Here is an 18,128-nt window from a genome sequence, read left to right on the forward strand (position 1 = left end):
TCAACAGGTTGATTATTTTCATCTTTTTTTCTGATAACCTCAGCAAATCAAGCCAGTTTTCAAGCCGGCACGTGATTGCAGGATGACTGTAGCAGCTTTCACATATGAATGCAGTCATACAATATTTGTCCTTTTGTGTCTGGCTTCTTTCACTTAGCATTGTGTTTTCAAGGGACTCTTTCATGTTGTAGCATGTATCAGCATTTCATTCCTTTTTATGGCTATAGACTACACAATTGTACAGATTCAACATCTTGTTTTATCCATTCATCAGTTGATGGGCATTTGTGTTTTTTCCAGCTTTTGTCTATTTGAAAAATGCTGTTAAGAACATTTGTGTACCAGTTTTTGTGTGGACATAGATTTTCAATTTTCTTGAGTATGTATATGCTTAGCAATAGAATTGCTGAGTCATATGGTAAATCTGTCTAATATCTTGAGGAACTGACAATTTCAAAGTGGCTGTACCCTTTTACATTCCTGTCAGCAAAAAAAAGAAAATTTGGAGCATAGTTGATTTATAATGTTGTATTAGTTTCAGGTGTACAATATGGGCTGTAACACTCATCCACACCAATACTTGCTATTCATCTTTTTGATGGAGAATATTATATATCTACTATCCTAGTAGATGTGAAGTGGTATCTCATTATGGTTTTGATTTGCATCTCCCAAGTGACTAATGATGTTAAGCATTTTTTTCATCTGCTTTTTGGCTATTTGTATACCGTCTTTGGAAAAATTTATTCTTTGCATAAACCCTTTATGCATTTTAATTGGGTTATTTGTATCTTTTTGTTGTTATAAAGAGTTCTTTACGTATTCTGGATATATGTATCACTTTGATCAGTTAGGGAAACCTTTTTCAGAAGCCCCCACAAGCTGCCCCTCAGAATTGTGCGCATGTCTCTCTTTGGCCAGAATTGTGTTACATGTCTGTGGCAAAAGCAGTCCCAGGCCAGAGGAACAGGATCACCAGGATTGGTTTTAATTCACTTCATAGGGTTGGAGATAGGTGCAGTTTCTACTCAAGCCTATGACTGAGCTGAGTAGCATACATATTTTACAAAAGTGGGGGTTCTGTTAGGAAGAAAATGCCTTTGAGGAGGCAACTCTACCAGTTAGTGTCCTCATAGGAGGCAGATGGCTGAGGCAAAGTAAAATGGTGACAGGAGGTTGTATTTACAAAGAGACCTGGGGCTTAGCAGTGAACTGTTAGCACTCCAGGCTCTCAGGGACAATGGTGCAGAGTGAATCTGGTGGGGCAGACAGAAGACACAAGCGTGGTAAGCAGTAATGTCTACCTCAGGGCCCCCTTTCGCTGCTTTTTCTTGTGTATATTTTAGACCACAGTTTTCTCTGCTCTTTTACCTGATGCTATTGACATGTTTGCGTTTTGTTTTCTAAAACTGCCCTGTTTACCAAGCTCACTCACCCTCTTCCATTCATAGTCTCAGTACTACTATGGATTTATTTCTTGGGTACTTCTTTACCATCCTTTCAATGGGATAGGAAAGGCTGGGAAAAAAGTATACTAAACCTGATAGTTTTTTAAAATGCTTTTTACTGTGGTAAAATTCACATAACATAAAACATACTATTTTAACCATAGTTAACTGTACAGTGGTACTAAGTGCAACTCTTACCATCATCTATCTCCAACATTTTTCACTTTCCTAAACTGAGACTCTGTCCCCACTAAACACTGAGTTCCCATTCCCTCTCCTCATACTCCCTCCTGCCCCTGGCATCTACCAATGTATTGGGTTGGCCAAACACTTTCTGACTATGAATCTGACTATTCTAGGTACCTCGTATAAGTGGAATCAAACAGTATTTGTCTGCACCTACTGTATATTGAAATGTATTTTTATAAACCTGATATTTTGAAGTGAAAACCCCTATCTTTTTCCGTACATATTTAAAAAACATAATTGAATTCACTGAATACAATGTTATGGTCTACTTTTTTGCACCTGAGTGTTAAATCACTTCACTCGTGTCCGACTCCTTTGCAACTCCATGGACTATAGCTCACCAGGCTCCTCTGTCCATGGAATTCTTCAGGCCAGAATACTTGGGTGGGTTGCCATTTCCTTCTCTAGGGGAATCTTCCCAACCCAGGGATTGAACCCAGGTCTCCTGTATTGAGACAGATTCTTCACTGAAAGCATTGCCTAGTGTTACCAACATTATTCTTAAAACATAATTTTTCAACATAGTTTTGATGTCCAAAAAATAGCTTATCACATGAGTATACTATAACTTATTTTAACAACTCTTCATAGTAGTGGCTTCTTTCAACTGTAAAAAGAAATAATAATCACAAGCCTCAGTTAAGTAGGTGGAAAACCAGAAGAGGGAGTTCTCACCCACTATAACTGTAGCAGAGCCCAGCAAAGAAGAAGAAAGCCTCTTCTTTGTAAGCAAGGACTTGGCCAAAGAAAAACCATGGCCTCCTTGTTTACTGTTGCCCTTCCAATTTCCTTTTCCTCTTTATGAAAGTGTTCTTCCCATGTCATAGGGGCACTTGCATGTGGCTTGTCATGGTTTCAGACCCCAAAATGCAATCCTCTGTTGAATAAATTGATTTTTGCTGGAGAAATATCTGGCACTTCTTTCAGATCAATACAACAAACCCCTCCACCAATATTTTGGGTTATTTTAGGTTTTATAAATTCTTCACTATAAAGAAAGAGACTCCAGTTAACATTCTTGCACTTAATTATTTGCCTGCAGTTCAGATTATTTCCTCAGAATAGATTGCCAGAAGTAGAACTACTATATCAAAGTATACAAGCAACTTAAAACTTTTGAAACATAATGGAAAAAATTTTTTAATTTAGGAAGGTTTTTTATCACCTTATAATCTCACCATGGAAGTGTGTTAAAGTGCTTATCTCTGTACTTTTGCTAGCACTGAGTAACATATTTTTCTTTAATTTTATATGAAAAAATGACATTCTATTTTATTTTGCATTTCTTTAATAATGTGACTGAGTTTTAAAAAATGGTTAAGAATACAACTTTTAAAAAATGCATACTGTGAGAGTCGTGAGTTGTTTTATTTGGGGCAAAGTGAGGACTATAGCCTGGGAGACAACATCTCAGATATCTCTGAGAAACTGATCCAAAGAATTAGTGGGGGAATATCAGTATATGTGTGATTCTGGTGAAGTGGGAGTGCATGCAATCAAGCACATATTTTTTGCAGAAGGTTTATTCTAGTCATGAGGAGCAGATGTCTCCATAAAGATTTTAGTGCTTTTCTAGATATGAGGAGATATAAGAATTTGGGTTCATAAAATTCAACTCCTAAAAATATAGTTTTAGATAGAAGATAGTTTCCACTGGTTGCCCACCACCACCACCCTGAGCACAGAGTGCCTCATTTCTCCTCTCCACCAAGAACTCCTTTCAGGGGATGTTGAAAGTCAGCAGCTGAAGCAGTATATGATTTAATCCTTGCAAAGGTAGATGGCAAGTGTCAATTTGTAGTTGACACTTTATTTTTAAATTGCCTATTCACGTCAGTTCATGTCACTTGCTCATTTTTTTAAATGGGAGTATTCATTCACTTTTCATCTTTTGAACAGATAATTTGCAGAGGGTTACAAAATTCAAAAGCTACAAAAGGATACATGATGCTCCTTGTCATTCATTCCTGTCTGAGGTGGCAACCATTGATACTGGTTCCTTGTATACTCTCAGAGATAACCTGATGATGTATAACATTTTCTACACAAATGTTAGTATTTGTCTCATGTACATCCTTCTGTGTCTTGGAGGTCCTCCCATTTTAGCGCTTAAGATCTGCTTAATTCTTTTGTCTTTGGCTGTGTTGGATCCTTGTTGCTATGTGGACTTTTCTCTAGTTGCAGAGAGCTGGGCAACTCTCCCTTGTTGTGCACGGGCTTCTCATTGCAGCGGCTTCTCTTGCTGTGGAGCGTGGGCTCCAGGGTGCACAGACTTCAGTAGTTGCAGCACATGGGCTCAGTAGCTACAGTTCCCAAACGATAGAGTACAGACTCAATAGTTGTGGTGCATGGACTTTGTTCCATGACAAGTGGAATCTTCCTAGATCAGGGCTCTAACCCATGTCTCCTGCATTGGAAAGTGGATTCTTTACTACTGAGGCACCAGAGAAGCCCCTGCTTCTTTCTTGTTAATGATCACTTGAGATGTTGTTATTTGGATATACCACGACTTACATCCCCTGCTTGACAGAAATCCAAGCGGTTTCTAACCATCTGCCATCAAAAGCAATGCTGCAATGAGTATGTCTATAGGATAAATTCCTAGAAATAAAATTACTGGGTTAAAAGTATGTGGACTTAAAAAAAGTATGTGGACTCAATTGCTTTGTAGAAGTTTTTTTTTTTTTTGGTTGTGTTGAGTCTTCGTTACTGTGTGTGGGCCTTCTCTAGTTGTGGAGAGGGAAGGCTACTCTCTAGCTGCAGTGTGTGGGCTGCTCATTGTGGTGGTTTCTCTTGTTGCAAGGCATGGGCTCTAGGCACTTGGGTGTTGCAGCTCTCAGGAAATAGAGCATGGGCTCAGAAGTTGTGGCTTAGTTGCTCCCTGGCATGTGGAATCTTCCCAGACCATGGATCAAACCCATGTCCCCTGCATTTTTATCCACTGAGCCACCAGGGAAGTCCTATAGTAATGTTTGATGATGTAAACTGGGCCTTTTTGATATGGATTGCTCAGTGTATTTCTAATCAGTTTGTATGAATTTGATATATGTAAGCCTGTGGTAAAGGTTTCTTCCTTTTCCTTAGCCTGGGGAGTGGTCTGCTGGTTTGTAGTCTCTTTATCCAGGCATCCTCATGGGTGAGTGCTTTAGCTCTAGCTGGCACTATTTATCTCCTAATTTACCTAAGTAAGTAAGTAAAGTTGCTCAATCATGTCCAACTCTTTGTGACCCCATGGACTGTAGCCTACCAGGCTTCTCCCATGGGATTTTCTAGGCAAGAGTATTGGAGTGGGTAGCCATTTCCTTCTCCAGAAGATCTTCCCCACCCAGGGATTGAACCCAGATCTCCCGCATTGTAGGCAGACGCTTTACCGTCTGAGCCACCAGGGAATTTACCTAAAGGCAAACATAAATTATTGTTTAAAAAGTTATGATTTTTTCCCCCAAAATCTTTACAGTCTCCAGTGAGGAAAGCAGAATATACTTAAGAAAGATGCATTCCCCTTATAAACATGTCTTTGACTCTATACCTTGCTAAGAAATAGCACTTGTCCTATTAAAGGTGCTTTTGTCTTCCTTCTTGGCTGGTTTTCATTATAAAGGGCCCAGGGACTTCTTTGGTGGTCCAGTGGTCAGAAATCTGTGCTAGCACTGCCGGGGGTTGTGGGTTGGATCCCTGACCTGGGAGCTAAGTTCTTGCTTGCTGTGCATGGTAGCTAAAAAAAAGAAAAAAAAAGAAAAAAGAGGTGGGGGATGATATTGTTGCCTGAGCTGAACCGTTCTGTATGAATGACGCTTATGGAATGAGTAGGCATAGATGGATGGGAAAAGGAAGTGGTGAAGATGGGGAGCTGATACTAAAGATGTTCATTTTGAGGAGTAAGATACTGATGGACCTCCTCAATGGAGGTAATAATTTTCCCTTCTGATGGGTGGGCCATAGTTCTTTAGAACAACATGTATCATGTCTTATGACCTCATAAGACAAATATTGACATGGCTGCAATCATTAACTTCAAAGTTTATATGAAAAAGTGGGATATTGACCTAGGAGAGGGAATGGTGCCATCCCAGTGGAGGCACCTCCACTGGAGGGGTAGAGGAATTCCCCTTTTAAATCTATTTTATTAGTTACATATTACTATGCAATAAATTACCCCCAAACTGGATGAGATGGTTGGATGGCATCACCGACTCAATGGACATGGGTTTGGGTGGACTCCAGGAGTTGGTGATGGTCAGGGAGGCCTGGCGTGCTGTGGTTCATGGGGTCTCAAAGAGTCAGACACAAGTGAGTGACTGAACTGAACTGAAGCAGTTTAAGAATAAGCACTTTTTTTTTTTTTAACTTGACAGTTTTCATGGGTCAAGGATTTGGGAGCAGGTTATCTGAGTTCAGTGTCTGTCATGAGGCTGCAGTTAATACACAGGCTGGGACTAAGGTCATCTGAGGGCTTGATTGGAGCTAGAAGATCTGCTTCTGAAATGGCACACCCACATGGCTTTTGGCAGGAGGTCTCAGTACCTATCCAAGCAGAACTCTCCAAAGAGCTACTTGAATGTCCTCACAATGGGACTGGCAGTTTCCCTTGTGGTGAGTGATCTGAGCAAGAAAACAAAGAGGAAGACACATTGTTTTCTACGGCCTAGTTTTGGAAGTCACACACTATCACTTCTGTCATATTCTATTCATTACAAGCAAGTCAGAGTTCACCCCATACTCAAGGGAAGGGGGAACTAATCTCTAATTTTTGAAGGAAGGAGTACCAGGGAATTTGTGGACATATTTTAAGATCATTACACTCAAGACTTCCCTGGTGGTCCAGTGGTTAAGAATTCTCCTTCCAGGGGCCTCCCTGGTGACTCAATGGTAAATAATCTGCCTGCCAATACAAGAGACAGGGGTTCAATCCCTGATCTGGGAAGATTCTACACGCCGAGGAGCAACTAAGTCCGTGCACCACAGTTTCTGAGCCTGTTCGTCACAACTACTGAGCCCATGTACTGAAGCTTGTGCACCTAGAGCTCATGCTCCATTACAAGAGAAGCTCATGCACCACAACTAGAGAGTAGCCCCCACTTGCCACAACTGGAGAAAGTCTGCAGTAACGAAAACCCAGCACAGCCAAAAATAAAATAATAAAAATCCTCCTGCCAACGTTTGGGACATGGGTTTGATCCCTGGTCAGGGAACTAAGATCCCACATACTACAGGGCAACTAAGCCTGTGAGCTGCAACTACTGAGCCCACACACCTCAGCTAGAAAGAAGCCCCACACCGCAATGAAGATCTAGTACTGCAACTAAGACCTGACACATCCAAAAATAAATCTTAAAAAAGTCACTTCAACATTCCTTAACACTTATCATAGCATACTTTGAACTTTATCCCATTGCTTGAACTCTATGTATTAATTGCAGAAATATTTATTGTTATCTGAATCACTTTATCATTTTTATTGAGCTATAGTTGATATACTATATTATATAAATTATAGATGTACAATATGATTCACAGTTTCAAAGGTTATACCCCATTTATTGTTATAAAATATTGGTATAATCCCTGTGTTACATAATATATCCTTGTAGCTTATTTTATACCTAAGAGTTTGTACCTCTTAATTCCCTACCCTCTTCTCTCTCCTCACTGGTAACCAATAATTTGTTCTCTATATCTGTGAGTCTGCTTATTTTTTGATAACAGAAAAGAATATAATATAAAAATTCACTAGTTTGATATATTTTTTAGATTCCATATATAAATGATAGCATACAGCTATTTCTTTCTCTGACTTATTTCACTAAGCATGGTCCTCGCCAAGTCTATCCACGTTGCTGAGAAGGGCAAATTTTCATTCTTTTTATGGCTGAGTAGTATTCTATTGTGGGTGCGTGTATCAGTCACAACTTCTTTATGCATTCATCTGTTGATGGACACTTAGGTTGCTTCCATTTATCTTGCACTGCCTACCATTTTTACCATCCGTTACTGGGAACCATTATGTTCTAAAGAATGATATCCTCCTAACAGCGGTCTTTTGCCTTCTCAGGTGATTGTTGGCTTTCTTCTTGTTCTGGCAGCCATAGATCTGGCTCTTGCCCTCACAGAAGACACTGGACAAGCCACCATTCCTGCTGTTAGATATACCAACCCAATCCTCTACCTGCTCACATGGGTAAGGCTAATCATCAGTTCTACCCTGTTTATCTTCTCATAGCCATCCAGCTGAAATTTGCTCTTGTGGAATGAGATTAAGTTCAATTTCATCTACCTTTTTCAAAGGACCTATGTAATAGGGTAAGACAAATGTTAGCTTTTCATTTGCTTTTAAACATGAGTTTATAATGCTTTCTTCTTAGGGTAAGTACTAGCATTAATGACTAAGATATGTATGCTATGGCTTCATATCTTGCCATCTAAGAATCACAGATGAAATCCAAGTTTCTTGATGTAAAATAATTTTCTAAATGTTGTAAACATTATTTTTAAGTTGATTGGTGACTCTTAATCAACAGATCACTGAGTCTGGAGCTGTTTGTATAGATTTGACAAACTTATGTCTTTTTTCCAGGTATGGTTTTGGGGGCGGGGAGAGGGAGATCTATATAGTGTTGGAGAAAACTATTAAATTTACTACTGTCATTTTGTTTTATTTATTTATTTATTTGGCCACACCATGTGCCTTGTGGGATTCTAGTTCCCCAACCAGTGATGGAACCCAGATCCCTAGCAGTGAAAGTGCTGAGTCCTAACCACTGGGCCACCAGGGAATTCCCATTATCATCATTTTAAAAGAGGAAGATATAACATAATTGTTCAGATTCCTAAACTATCTTGAAAATTCAGAATGCCTGGCAACTGTGGGCTGACATTCCCACAGGGCAAGTCAGCCAGGACTGAAGCAACCGGTCACTTTAGACCAGGCTCAATACTATCCTTGAACCTCACTTCACTTGGTAACACGGTGTGCCTGGCCCCTGTAGGGACTTTGTTTTGTTGTTATGAAATAGAGAAAGGTCTAGGCAGCGGTGTACTGGAATGGACTCACAGAGCCGACTGTGCCTCTCTTCCCAACCCCAAGTTTGGTGACATGAGGCTGGAGATTGAAATCCACCATGACACTTGTATTTGTACCATGGAAATTCACACATGCCTCAAATTCACGCCTCTGTTTTCAGAATGCTGGTTTATTAGCACAGCACTGGGTCTAGGAAAACAACATTGAATTCATTATTGTTAAGTGAAACAATGTGAAATTGTTGTTAAGTGAAATAATACCCTGCACCTATTCAGAATTTTCCTCCCCCATCTGATGGCTGTTGTGCCTAAAATTATTTGCTTGGTCTTTGGAAAGATTTTTCTGGCTCCCAAAGTTACTCCATTTAGGGGGTGACCCTCTGTGTTCTTGACTGACTCCCCACCCAAATGTGGTGAATAGAGACGGGATTCAGTTCAGTTCAGTCACTCAGTCGTGTCCGACTCTTTGCGACCCCATGGACTGCAGCACACCAGGCCTCCCTGTCCATCACCAACTCCCAGAGTTTACTCAAACTCATGTCCATTGAGTCGGTGATGCCATCCAACCATCTCATCCTCTGTTGTCCCCTCTCCTCTCGCCTTCAATCTTTCCCAGCACCAGAGTCTTTTCAAATGAGTCAGTTCTTTGCATCAGAGATGGGATAGGGAAAGGAGATTCCAGACAAAGCACCCGGGTCCTGAAAGAGTAAGTTGGGTGGTATCAGGGAGGAAATGTACTAGTTGGCATCAGATTAGTTACAACTGTCTCTGCCTTCAGCCTCCATTTCTCCCCCTGTTCTCTGACATCTCTCTTGCCTCTTGTCCTTGGTTGGTGACACTATTTTTCCAAACATGATGTAAATTTCTCTCTAGGTCCTGGTTTTAGTGATCCAACACAGCAGGCGATGGTGTGTGCAGAAGGATTCTTGGTACCTGTCCTTATTCTGGATTCTCTCAATACTTTGTGGCACTTTCCAACTTCAGACTCTGATCCGGGCACTCTTAAAGGTAAGGAGGAGAGGGATGGTGCCATGAGGAGGTACTCCTGGGCAGCTTCTACGTTGGAGTAAATGACATCAGACAAATTGATTTCCAGGGTAGGATTGTATTTAGGGGATTTGATAACAGACTTTAATCACGAGCATTGATACATAGGGGCTGTTTAGATTGAATTCAGATAAAAGGCTCATTTTCTTTGTTTTTTCTCCCCCATAGGACAGCAGTTCTAATCTGGCCTACTCCTGCGTGTACTTCATCTTCTATGCATTCCAGATCCTGGTCCTGATCCTTTCAGCATTTTCAGAAAAAGATGACTCATCAAAAGTAAGACTTGAAATATGGCCACCTCATATGTTATTTAATTGGATGGTATCTTGACAAATGTAACTCTGAGATGTCAAGGTCTCATGAAGGTCCCACAAGCCCAGAATACAGTAATAGAGATGATTTTGTGTCATAAGGACACAAAATGACTAGAACTTGGAAACATTAACTTTTATATTGACCCACCAAGCTTCAGCATAGACAGTTAATTCATATATCTATGCCAAAAAGTCTGGTTATCCTTCTATTGGTGACCAGAGCATGTTCAAACAAACACGTTGAACAGGCCACTTCAGTGTCATATCTAGTTTCTAGCACAGCATCTATTTAGAAACATCAATTTCTGATTTTAGAGTCCCATTAAATTCCTGTTTCTAATTGATTTACTTTCTGATTTTTTGTGTGTCTTGCAGAATCCTTCAACCACAGCTTCATTTTTGAGTAGTATCACCTTTAGTTGGTATGACAGGTAGGAAATGCCTGGAGTGTGGCTTATCTCTATCCTTCACCCTTCAGATCTTCGTTTTAAAAGTACCTGCTGTGGCCTCCATTTCTCCTCTACTTAGAGAATGTTGAAATATACAGATCAGTTTATTGCATTCCCTTCATGGGGCAGATGGGGAAACTGAGAGGAAGGAGGGAATTTTATTTATTTATTTTTTTTTGGTAGCCTGGAGTGGGGGAATTCCACCCACACCAAAAAAAAAAAAACAGAAGGAAAAGGAGGCAGGAGGACAGGAAAAGGGAAATTTGGGGGCAAGGAGTGTGGAACAGACTTGGGTAAGGGACGAATAGCTGTGCTGGGCTGCCAGGAGATCTAGAGCAGCCTTCCTTGGCCTTTGTAGTTGCATGGACCCCTTGGGCAGCCTGGTAACACAAATGAATCCCTTCTCAGATAATGTTTTAAACATGTACAATGAAAGACACGAAATTGTAAAGGGAAACAAATATACTGAAATGTAGTTACCGAAATAGTCTTTTAAAATCAAATCTGTGATATAGTAACACTTGTGCCTCTTTGTGAATGCATTAAATAACAAGACCCAGTGCGGGGTTTTAGTTTCACAGCAGTGATAAGTGTACATGATGAGTGTCCATGAGCCATGAAAACATCTGTGGTGTCTCCTGGTAACAAAGGCACAAGTACTCTGTTTTACAACTGTGGTTGGTTGACTACACTCGTATTAGAACTAGGAAAGGCTGCGTTTCAGTTAGAAGCTAATAGGAGTAAAGATGTAATTTGTTTTCCGTCCATGTTCTTGAACCCCGTGTTGAGGAGCCCTGATCTAGAGAGAGACTATAGAGGCAGCCTCTGGGTCTGCTCATTTCCTTAAGGGCCTCTTGGAGGCCCCTCAAGGGAAGTCAGGGCGTCAGAGAGGCAGCCAATATTTGAGGAGAAAGGAGCAGGATGTGGGTAGGTGATGCTCTTTTGGTTCTTAATTCAGTAGAACCCCTTCCCTTTCTCTTATTGTTTTCTCCCACCTTCCATCACCCCTACCTGCTCCCTTTTCTGCTCTCCCCACTCCTCTTTAGCCCTCTAAAGCCCTGCTCCTTCCAGGGCTAGGAGCTTGGGTAGCAGAGTAAGGGAGAAGTCCCATTCTTCTGTTCCTCCATCCTGGAACTGGATGGTTTTGATAGAGGCAGAGAAGAGGCCACCTGTGGACCCCTCTGCAGGGCCTCAGCCTGTGGCTCACTCTTGTTCCAGCACTGTTCTGAAAGGCTTCAGGAAACCTCTGACACTCGAAGATGTCTGGGATATTGAAGACGCAGCTACAACAAAGGCACTAGTCAGCAGGTTTGAAAAGTACATGGCAGAAGAGCTACAGAAGGCCAGGCGGGCGTTCCAGAAACGGCAGAAGAAGAAATCCAAGCGGAACCCTGGAGCCAGCATGAACGGCTTGGACAAGAACCAGAGTCAAAGCCAAGATGTCCTTGTCCTGGTAACTTTGCCATGAGTGTCTATTCAAACATCCTGCATGTCATTGGTGTCCCGGTGATGGTGATTCTGTCCTTACATTTCTATAGCACTTTACACTTTGCAGTACATTTTATATTAGTAGTAGTCACAATACTATCACAGTACCTTAGTGATGGATGCTTGGGGGTGTAATATAGTACTATTCTCTCTCCTTTGGGGTATATATGAAATTTTTCTCAATGTCTTTTTTTAGCATAAAAATAAAACAATACCTTAGCATTGCTAGAATTTGCATGTTGGTGGGATTTAGTGTTAGCTAATTTATTTTTTTTATTCACTTGAAAATATTTTTGAGTAGCACTGTGCATTGGAGATCATTCTGGGCACAGATATAAAGAGTCCTGAAGGAGTCCTCATCTTTAGAGAGCTAGAAAATAACTAATAAAACATATTCATGTATTTGGGGTGAAGTGCTTCCTTTGAGTAATAGGAGAAGCCTCAGAGGCGGTGATATTTGGACAGCGATCCAAGCGATGAGAAGAGCCCATCAGAAGGAAGCCTGTTCCATTCACAGGGGGCCAGGTTGTGAGGCTGAGAGGGGAACATGATTGGTTTGTTTGGAGAGGAGAGAAAGAGTGAGGGAACATGGAGAGAGAGGCTGAGTGTGCGGGGAGGTGAGTGCAGGAAAGAGGGCGGGTATAAAGTGGTATAGACCCTCATGGGCCATGGTGAAGAGTGGATTTGAAGTCTGATGGAAAGCCAGGGGAAAGTTTTGAGCAGAGGGGTAATGCAATCAGATTTACATTTTCAAAAGTCCACTTGGGCAGCTGCCAAAAGAATGAATGATTGGGGTGAGGGGGGGCAGTGGAAGCTAAGAGGTAGGCTGAGGCAGTTGTTCAGGCAAAGAGACTGATAAGATGGGACCTCAGTGACAGCCATTATAAGAGGATGCCACTGAGCCTGGGAATCTGGAACTGGGGGCCTGGTAGGACACGAAAAGGAAGTAGTGGGTGAGTGGTGGTGACACCCCACACCGTAGATTCCCAGGGTTGCCGAGACAAAGAACTACAAACTGCATGGCTTAAAACAACAGAAATGTATTGTCTCACAGCTCAGGAGGCCAAGAGTCTGAAATCAAATCATCAGGAGGACCACTCTCCCTTCACACCCTAGAGAGGAGAAAGCTTTGCCTTTTCCATCTTCTGGGTTTGGCCAGCAGTCCTTGGTGTCCTGTGGCTTTTGGATGTATTACCCCACTCTCTGCCTCTGTCATCACATGGCCTCTTCCCCTGTCCCCCCGTCTCTTACAAAGACACCAATCATATTAGAGTAGGACCCATGATGCACTCTCATGAGTTCATCCTAACTTGATTACATCTGCAAGGCCCTATTTCCAAACAAAGGCACAGTCTAAGGCACTGGGGTTTAGGACTTCAGCATTCCTTTTGAGGTGGATTATATTCAACCCATAACATCCCACAATAACCTCAAGCAAGAAGAGAACAAAAAGTCTTCTAAGCATCTGAAATATATATTAAGATATATGTTAGCATGTCCATGCCCTTCCCTCCCACAATGCCCCACAGGCCCCCCTCAGAGTCTGTTCTATATTTTTACATGCTATTTTTATCCGCTTTGTTGCCTGTTTTCCTGATTCAAAATAGATTCTAAGCATCAGTTAAGAGGTGAGAGGGGAACAGTGACAGCAGCTAAAAAGGTGGATGGGACCAGGCAGTGAAGAGAAGACTCAAATCTGTTCACTGATGGCCGCAGGGATCAGGGGCTAACACTCGGGAGCTGGTCGGTGAAGACAAAGTCTTGCACCATGCACTTCTGCAAGCACTGTTTGCTTGGTTTTGTCCCCAGGAAGAAACTAAAAAGAAAAAAAAGAAGTCTGAGACCACAAAAGACTTTCCCAGGTCCTGGCTGGTGAAGGCGCTCTTCAAAACTTTCTACATCATCCTCCTGAAATCATTCCTGCTGAAGCTGGTGTATGACATCCTCACGTTTCTGAATCCTCAGCTGCTGAAGTGAGTCCCCAGACCTGGGCTGTCTCTTTAGGGCCTCCTCTGCCACTCTGCTTTTAGCTCCTTGTATATGCACGCAGGAGCCTATTACTAAGTTCCTAATTTTTAAAAAATGCTCATAACTTTCTTCCACCTTACAGCATTGTGTTCATGAAAAGCACATGGCATGTTTCAAGGTCTAAAACAATATGTCCTTTAGCCTTCCTCGTTCCCATGTCCTTTTCTTCGTAGGAAGCCAAGTACTTCTTAGGGGCGTTTCTTTAAACAGAATTGCTGTGAGCTGAGCTGTGTCCAAGAGGTGGGCCTCATTCCCCAGGCTTGTACGCAGCCTTTGTAACCTCATTGCTCCCCAGTCAGGCGTTAAGTGGGCGGTTCCAGTTGATCATGACATGACTTCAGTCTGCCAGGATCTATGGAATACACTAACCTCCAGGGGAAACCCTTCTAACTCACGCTGGATACGTGTCCTAATTCCTTTCCGGGAATAAATCAACTTGCCACTCACACAGCTCCTTCTACCCGGGGGTAGGGAAAGAGAGGGTTGGAGAAAGCATGCAGCGGCAGCTCTGCAGCCCACAGCGTCCTGTCTCACAGCCGTGGGTCATCAACACTTAGCCCCGGCTGCTCGTCTCCAAAGGCGAGAGTGCTGGCATGGCGGTGGAGCTCAGTCTTCCAGGAGCACTGAACAACTGTAGTCACTTCAGTTACCTCCAGGGTGGGGCAGGGCAGCTGGCTGTGCACCGTGAGGGGAAGGAGCCCTCGGAGACTTGCTGTCAGCACTTACTTGGTTTTGCTCTGGCAGGTTGCTGATCGCCTTTGCAAATGACCCTGAAATATATCTGTGGACTGGATACCTCTATTCAATTCTCCTCTTTGTCGTGGCCCTCGTCCAGTCTGTCTGCCTTCAGTATTACTTTCAGCTGTGCTTTATGCTGGGCATGAAAGTGCGGACCACCATCATGGCTTCTGTTTATAAGAAGGTATGTGGGGTATGCCAGGGATCACCAAAGAAAACCCCCTTAGTAAACACGAGCCTTTGTTCCACGATTGAGGAAAACTTGATGGAAGTGATAACGGACCTCAGCACTGAATTTTGGCTAAACATACTGCCTTATTTAGACATTTCTTTGGAAATTAAAATGAAAAGTGTGTATATAGACGCAGAATATGTGTGTGTGTGGCGGGGCGTGGGTGGTGGTGGTGGAGTGTACCCTATTGCAGGTTAAAGCTGGCAAACTCTTCTCTGCCCAGGATCTTCCTTTCAGCCTTGAAGGCTGGCATACCATCTCTCTCTTTCTTCTTTCCACAAGCTGACAACACCTTAGGATAGAATGTGAAGTCAGAGAAGAAGCTGACCAAGGGCAGACTCTTAAAATCACTAACATTTAAACCAAGTACTACACGAAACTGGGCTCATGAGACCTGGTGTATCCATCTCAAATCACAATTTTTCCATAGACTAGTATACTCTGTGGACCAGGGCTCCATCTCCCTGGACTGCCTTTTGCCTAGTGATTTCTTTTTCACTCCTGAGTGGCAACCAACTCCTCCTCTGCCTGATTCTCTTTTTGGATTTGTAAATATCAACACCCTCACTCTGATTAATAAATTCTGCAGACTTGGGAGCTTTTCCATTTCCTTAAGATGATTTTGCCCATCTTCCCTCTGACCTGTTGCTTTATTTTTATTGTTGTTCCTATTTTTCCGCATGCCACATGACATGTGGGATCTTAGTCCCCTGACCAGGGATTGAACCTGTGCCTCTTCAGTGGAAGTGTGGTGTCTTAACCACTGAACTGCCAGGGAAGTCCCTGACACATTGCTTTTAGTGTTTAATTTTCTCAGAGCAACTTTATTCCCCTCTGTCCTAGACACCAAGGTGAAGTCTCATTTTTTCCCCTTAAGAATTGAAAATAGACAAGTGTTGTTGTTGTTCAGTTGCTAAGTCATGCGACTCCATGAACAGCAGCATACCAGGCTTCCCTGTCCTTCACCATCTCCCAGAGTTGGCTCAAACTCATGTCCATTGAGTTGATGATGGCATCCCACCATCTCATCCTCTGTTGCCCCCTTCTCCTCTTGCCCTCAATCTTTCCCAACATCAGGGTCTTTGCGACTGAGTCGGTTCTTCACGTCAGGTGGCCAAAGTATTGCAGCTTCAACTTCAGCATCAGTCCTTCCAATGAATATTCAGAGTTGATTTCCTTTAGGATTGACTGGTTTGATCTCTCTGCTTTTCAAGGGACTCTCAAGAGTCTTCTCCAGCACCACAGTTTGAAACCTTTAATTTTTTGGTGCTCGGCCTTGTTTATGGTCCAACTCTCACATCTGTACATGACTACTGGAAAAACCATAGCTTTGACTAGACGGACCATTGTTGGCAAAGTAATGCTTCTGCTTTTTAATATGCTATCTAGGTTTCTCATAGCTTTTCTTCCAAGGAGCTAGTGTTTTTAATTTTGTGACTGCAATCACCATCTGCAGTGATTTTAGGGTTCAAGAAAATGAAATCTGTCACTGTTTCTACTTTCTTGCCATCTATTTGCCATGAAGTGATGGGACTAGAAGCCATGATCTTTGTTTTTTGAATGTTGAGTTTTATGCCAGTTTTTTCACTCCGTTTTCACCTTCACCAAGAGGTTCTTTAGTTCCTCTTCGCTTTCGGCCTTTAGTGTAGTCATCTGCATATCTGAGGTTGTTGAGATATCTCCCAGCAATCTAGATTCCAGCTTGTGCTTCATCCAGCCAGCATTTCGCATGATGTACTCTGCATAGACGTTAGATAAGCAGGGTGACAATATACAGCCTTGACGTACTCCTTTCCCAATTTGGAACCAGTCCATTGTTCCATGTCCAGTTCTAACTGTTGCTTCTTGACCTGCATACAGGTTTTGCAGGAGGCAAGTAAGGTGGTCTGGTATTCCCATCTCTTTAAGAATTTCCCACAGTTTGTTGTGATCCACACAGTCAAAGGCTTTTTAGTGTAGTCAAAGAAGCAAAAGTAGATTTTTTTTTAAAAATCCCCTTGCTTTTTTGATAATCCAGTGGATGTTGGCAATTTGATTTCTGGTTCCTCTATCTAAATCCAGCTTGTACTTCTGAAATTTCCCAGTTTACATATTGCTGATGCCTAGCTTGAAGATTTTGAGCATTACCTTGCTAGCATGTGAGATGAGTGCAATTGTGCTGTAGTTTGAACATTCTTTGGCATTGCCCTTCTTCGGGATTTTGAAAACTGACCTTTTCCAGTCTTGTGGCCACTGCTGAGTTTTCCAAATTTGTTGGCATATTGAGTGCAGCACTTTCACAGCATCATATTTTAGGATTTGAAATAGTTCAGCTGGAATTCTATCACCTCCACTACCTAATGCTTCTTAAGGTCCACTTGACTTCATATTCCAGGATGTCTGGCTCTAGGTGAATGACCACACCATCATGGTTATCCAGTTCATTAAGACCTTTTTTGTACAATTCTTCTGTGTATTCTTGCCACCTCTTTTTAATATCTTCTGCTTCTATTAGGTCCTTGCCATTTCTGTCCTTTATTGTGCTCATCTTTGCATGAAATGTTCCCTTGGTATATCTAATTTCCTTAAAGAGACTTTTAGCCTTTCCTATTCTGTTGTTTTCCTCTATTTCTTTACATTGTTCTCTTAAGAAGACTTTCTTATCTCTCCTTGCTATTCTCTGGAACTCTGCATTCACTTGGATATATCTTTCCCTTTCTCCTTTGTTTTTGCTTTTCTTCTTTTCTCAGCTATTTGTAAGGCCTCCTCAGACAAGCACTTTGCCTTCTTGCATTTCTTTCTTGGGGATGATTTCAGTTCACCACCTCCTGTACAATGGTACAAACCACTGTCCATAGTTCTTCAGGCACTCTGTCTACCAGATCTAGTCCCTTGAGTTCCCTTAATAATTGAAAATGGTCAAGCAAACTTCAGTTTAAAAAATAAAAGAAAGAAATGAAAATAGAGTAGTGACTCTAAGCCTGAGGAGAAAATTCATCCAGAAAGAGACGATACTTTTGACAGGTCAGAACATCAAACAGTTAGTTGCCTCTTCTTCCTTTTTTCATCCACCACTGAAGTGTTCCATCACAGCGATTTCTCTATTAAAGTTCCTGGTTTTCTCCTTTGCCTTCCT

The 18,128-nt window shown here is 42.0% G+C and overlaps 1 protein-coding gene across 5 annotated transcripts in view; it reads left to right on the forward strand.

The window, feature by feature from the left end:
• The window catches only part of ABCC2 (ATP binding cassette subfamily C member 2), a 77,808-nt gene that overhangs the window by 15,349 nt on the left and 44,331 nt on the right, over positions 1-18,128 (forward strand). For all 5 annotated transcript variants that reach the window (XM_065923084.1, XM_065923085.1, XM_065923086.1 and 2 more), the window contains 7 exons: positions 7,750-7,875; positions 9,591-9,725; positions 9,933-10,040; positions 10,454-10,509; positions 11,746-11,980; positions 13,825-13,988; positions 14,788-14,965. In XM_065923084.1, coding sequence (XP_065779156.1) covers positions 7,750-7,875; positions 9,591-9,725; positions 9,933-10,040; positions 10,454-10,509; positions 11,746-11,980; positions 13,825-13,988; positions 14,788-14,965 — 1,002 coding nt within the window. The remainder of the gene's footprint in view (positions 1-7,749; positions 7,876-9,590; positions 9,726-9,932; positions 10,041-10,453; positions 10,510-11,745; positions 11,981-13,824; positions 13,989-14,787; positions 14,966-18,128) is intronic.

The sequence above is a fragment of the Muntiacus reevesi genome, chromosome 2 (assembly GCF_963930625.1).
Source record: "Muntiacus reevesi chromosome 2, mMunRee1.1, whole genome shotgun sequence".
Taxonomy (NCBI): domain Eukaryota; kingdom Metazoa; phylum Chordata; class Mammalia; order Artiodactyla; family Cervidae; genus Muntiacus; species Muntiacus reevesi.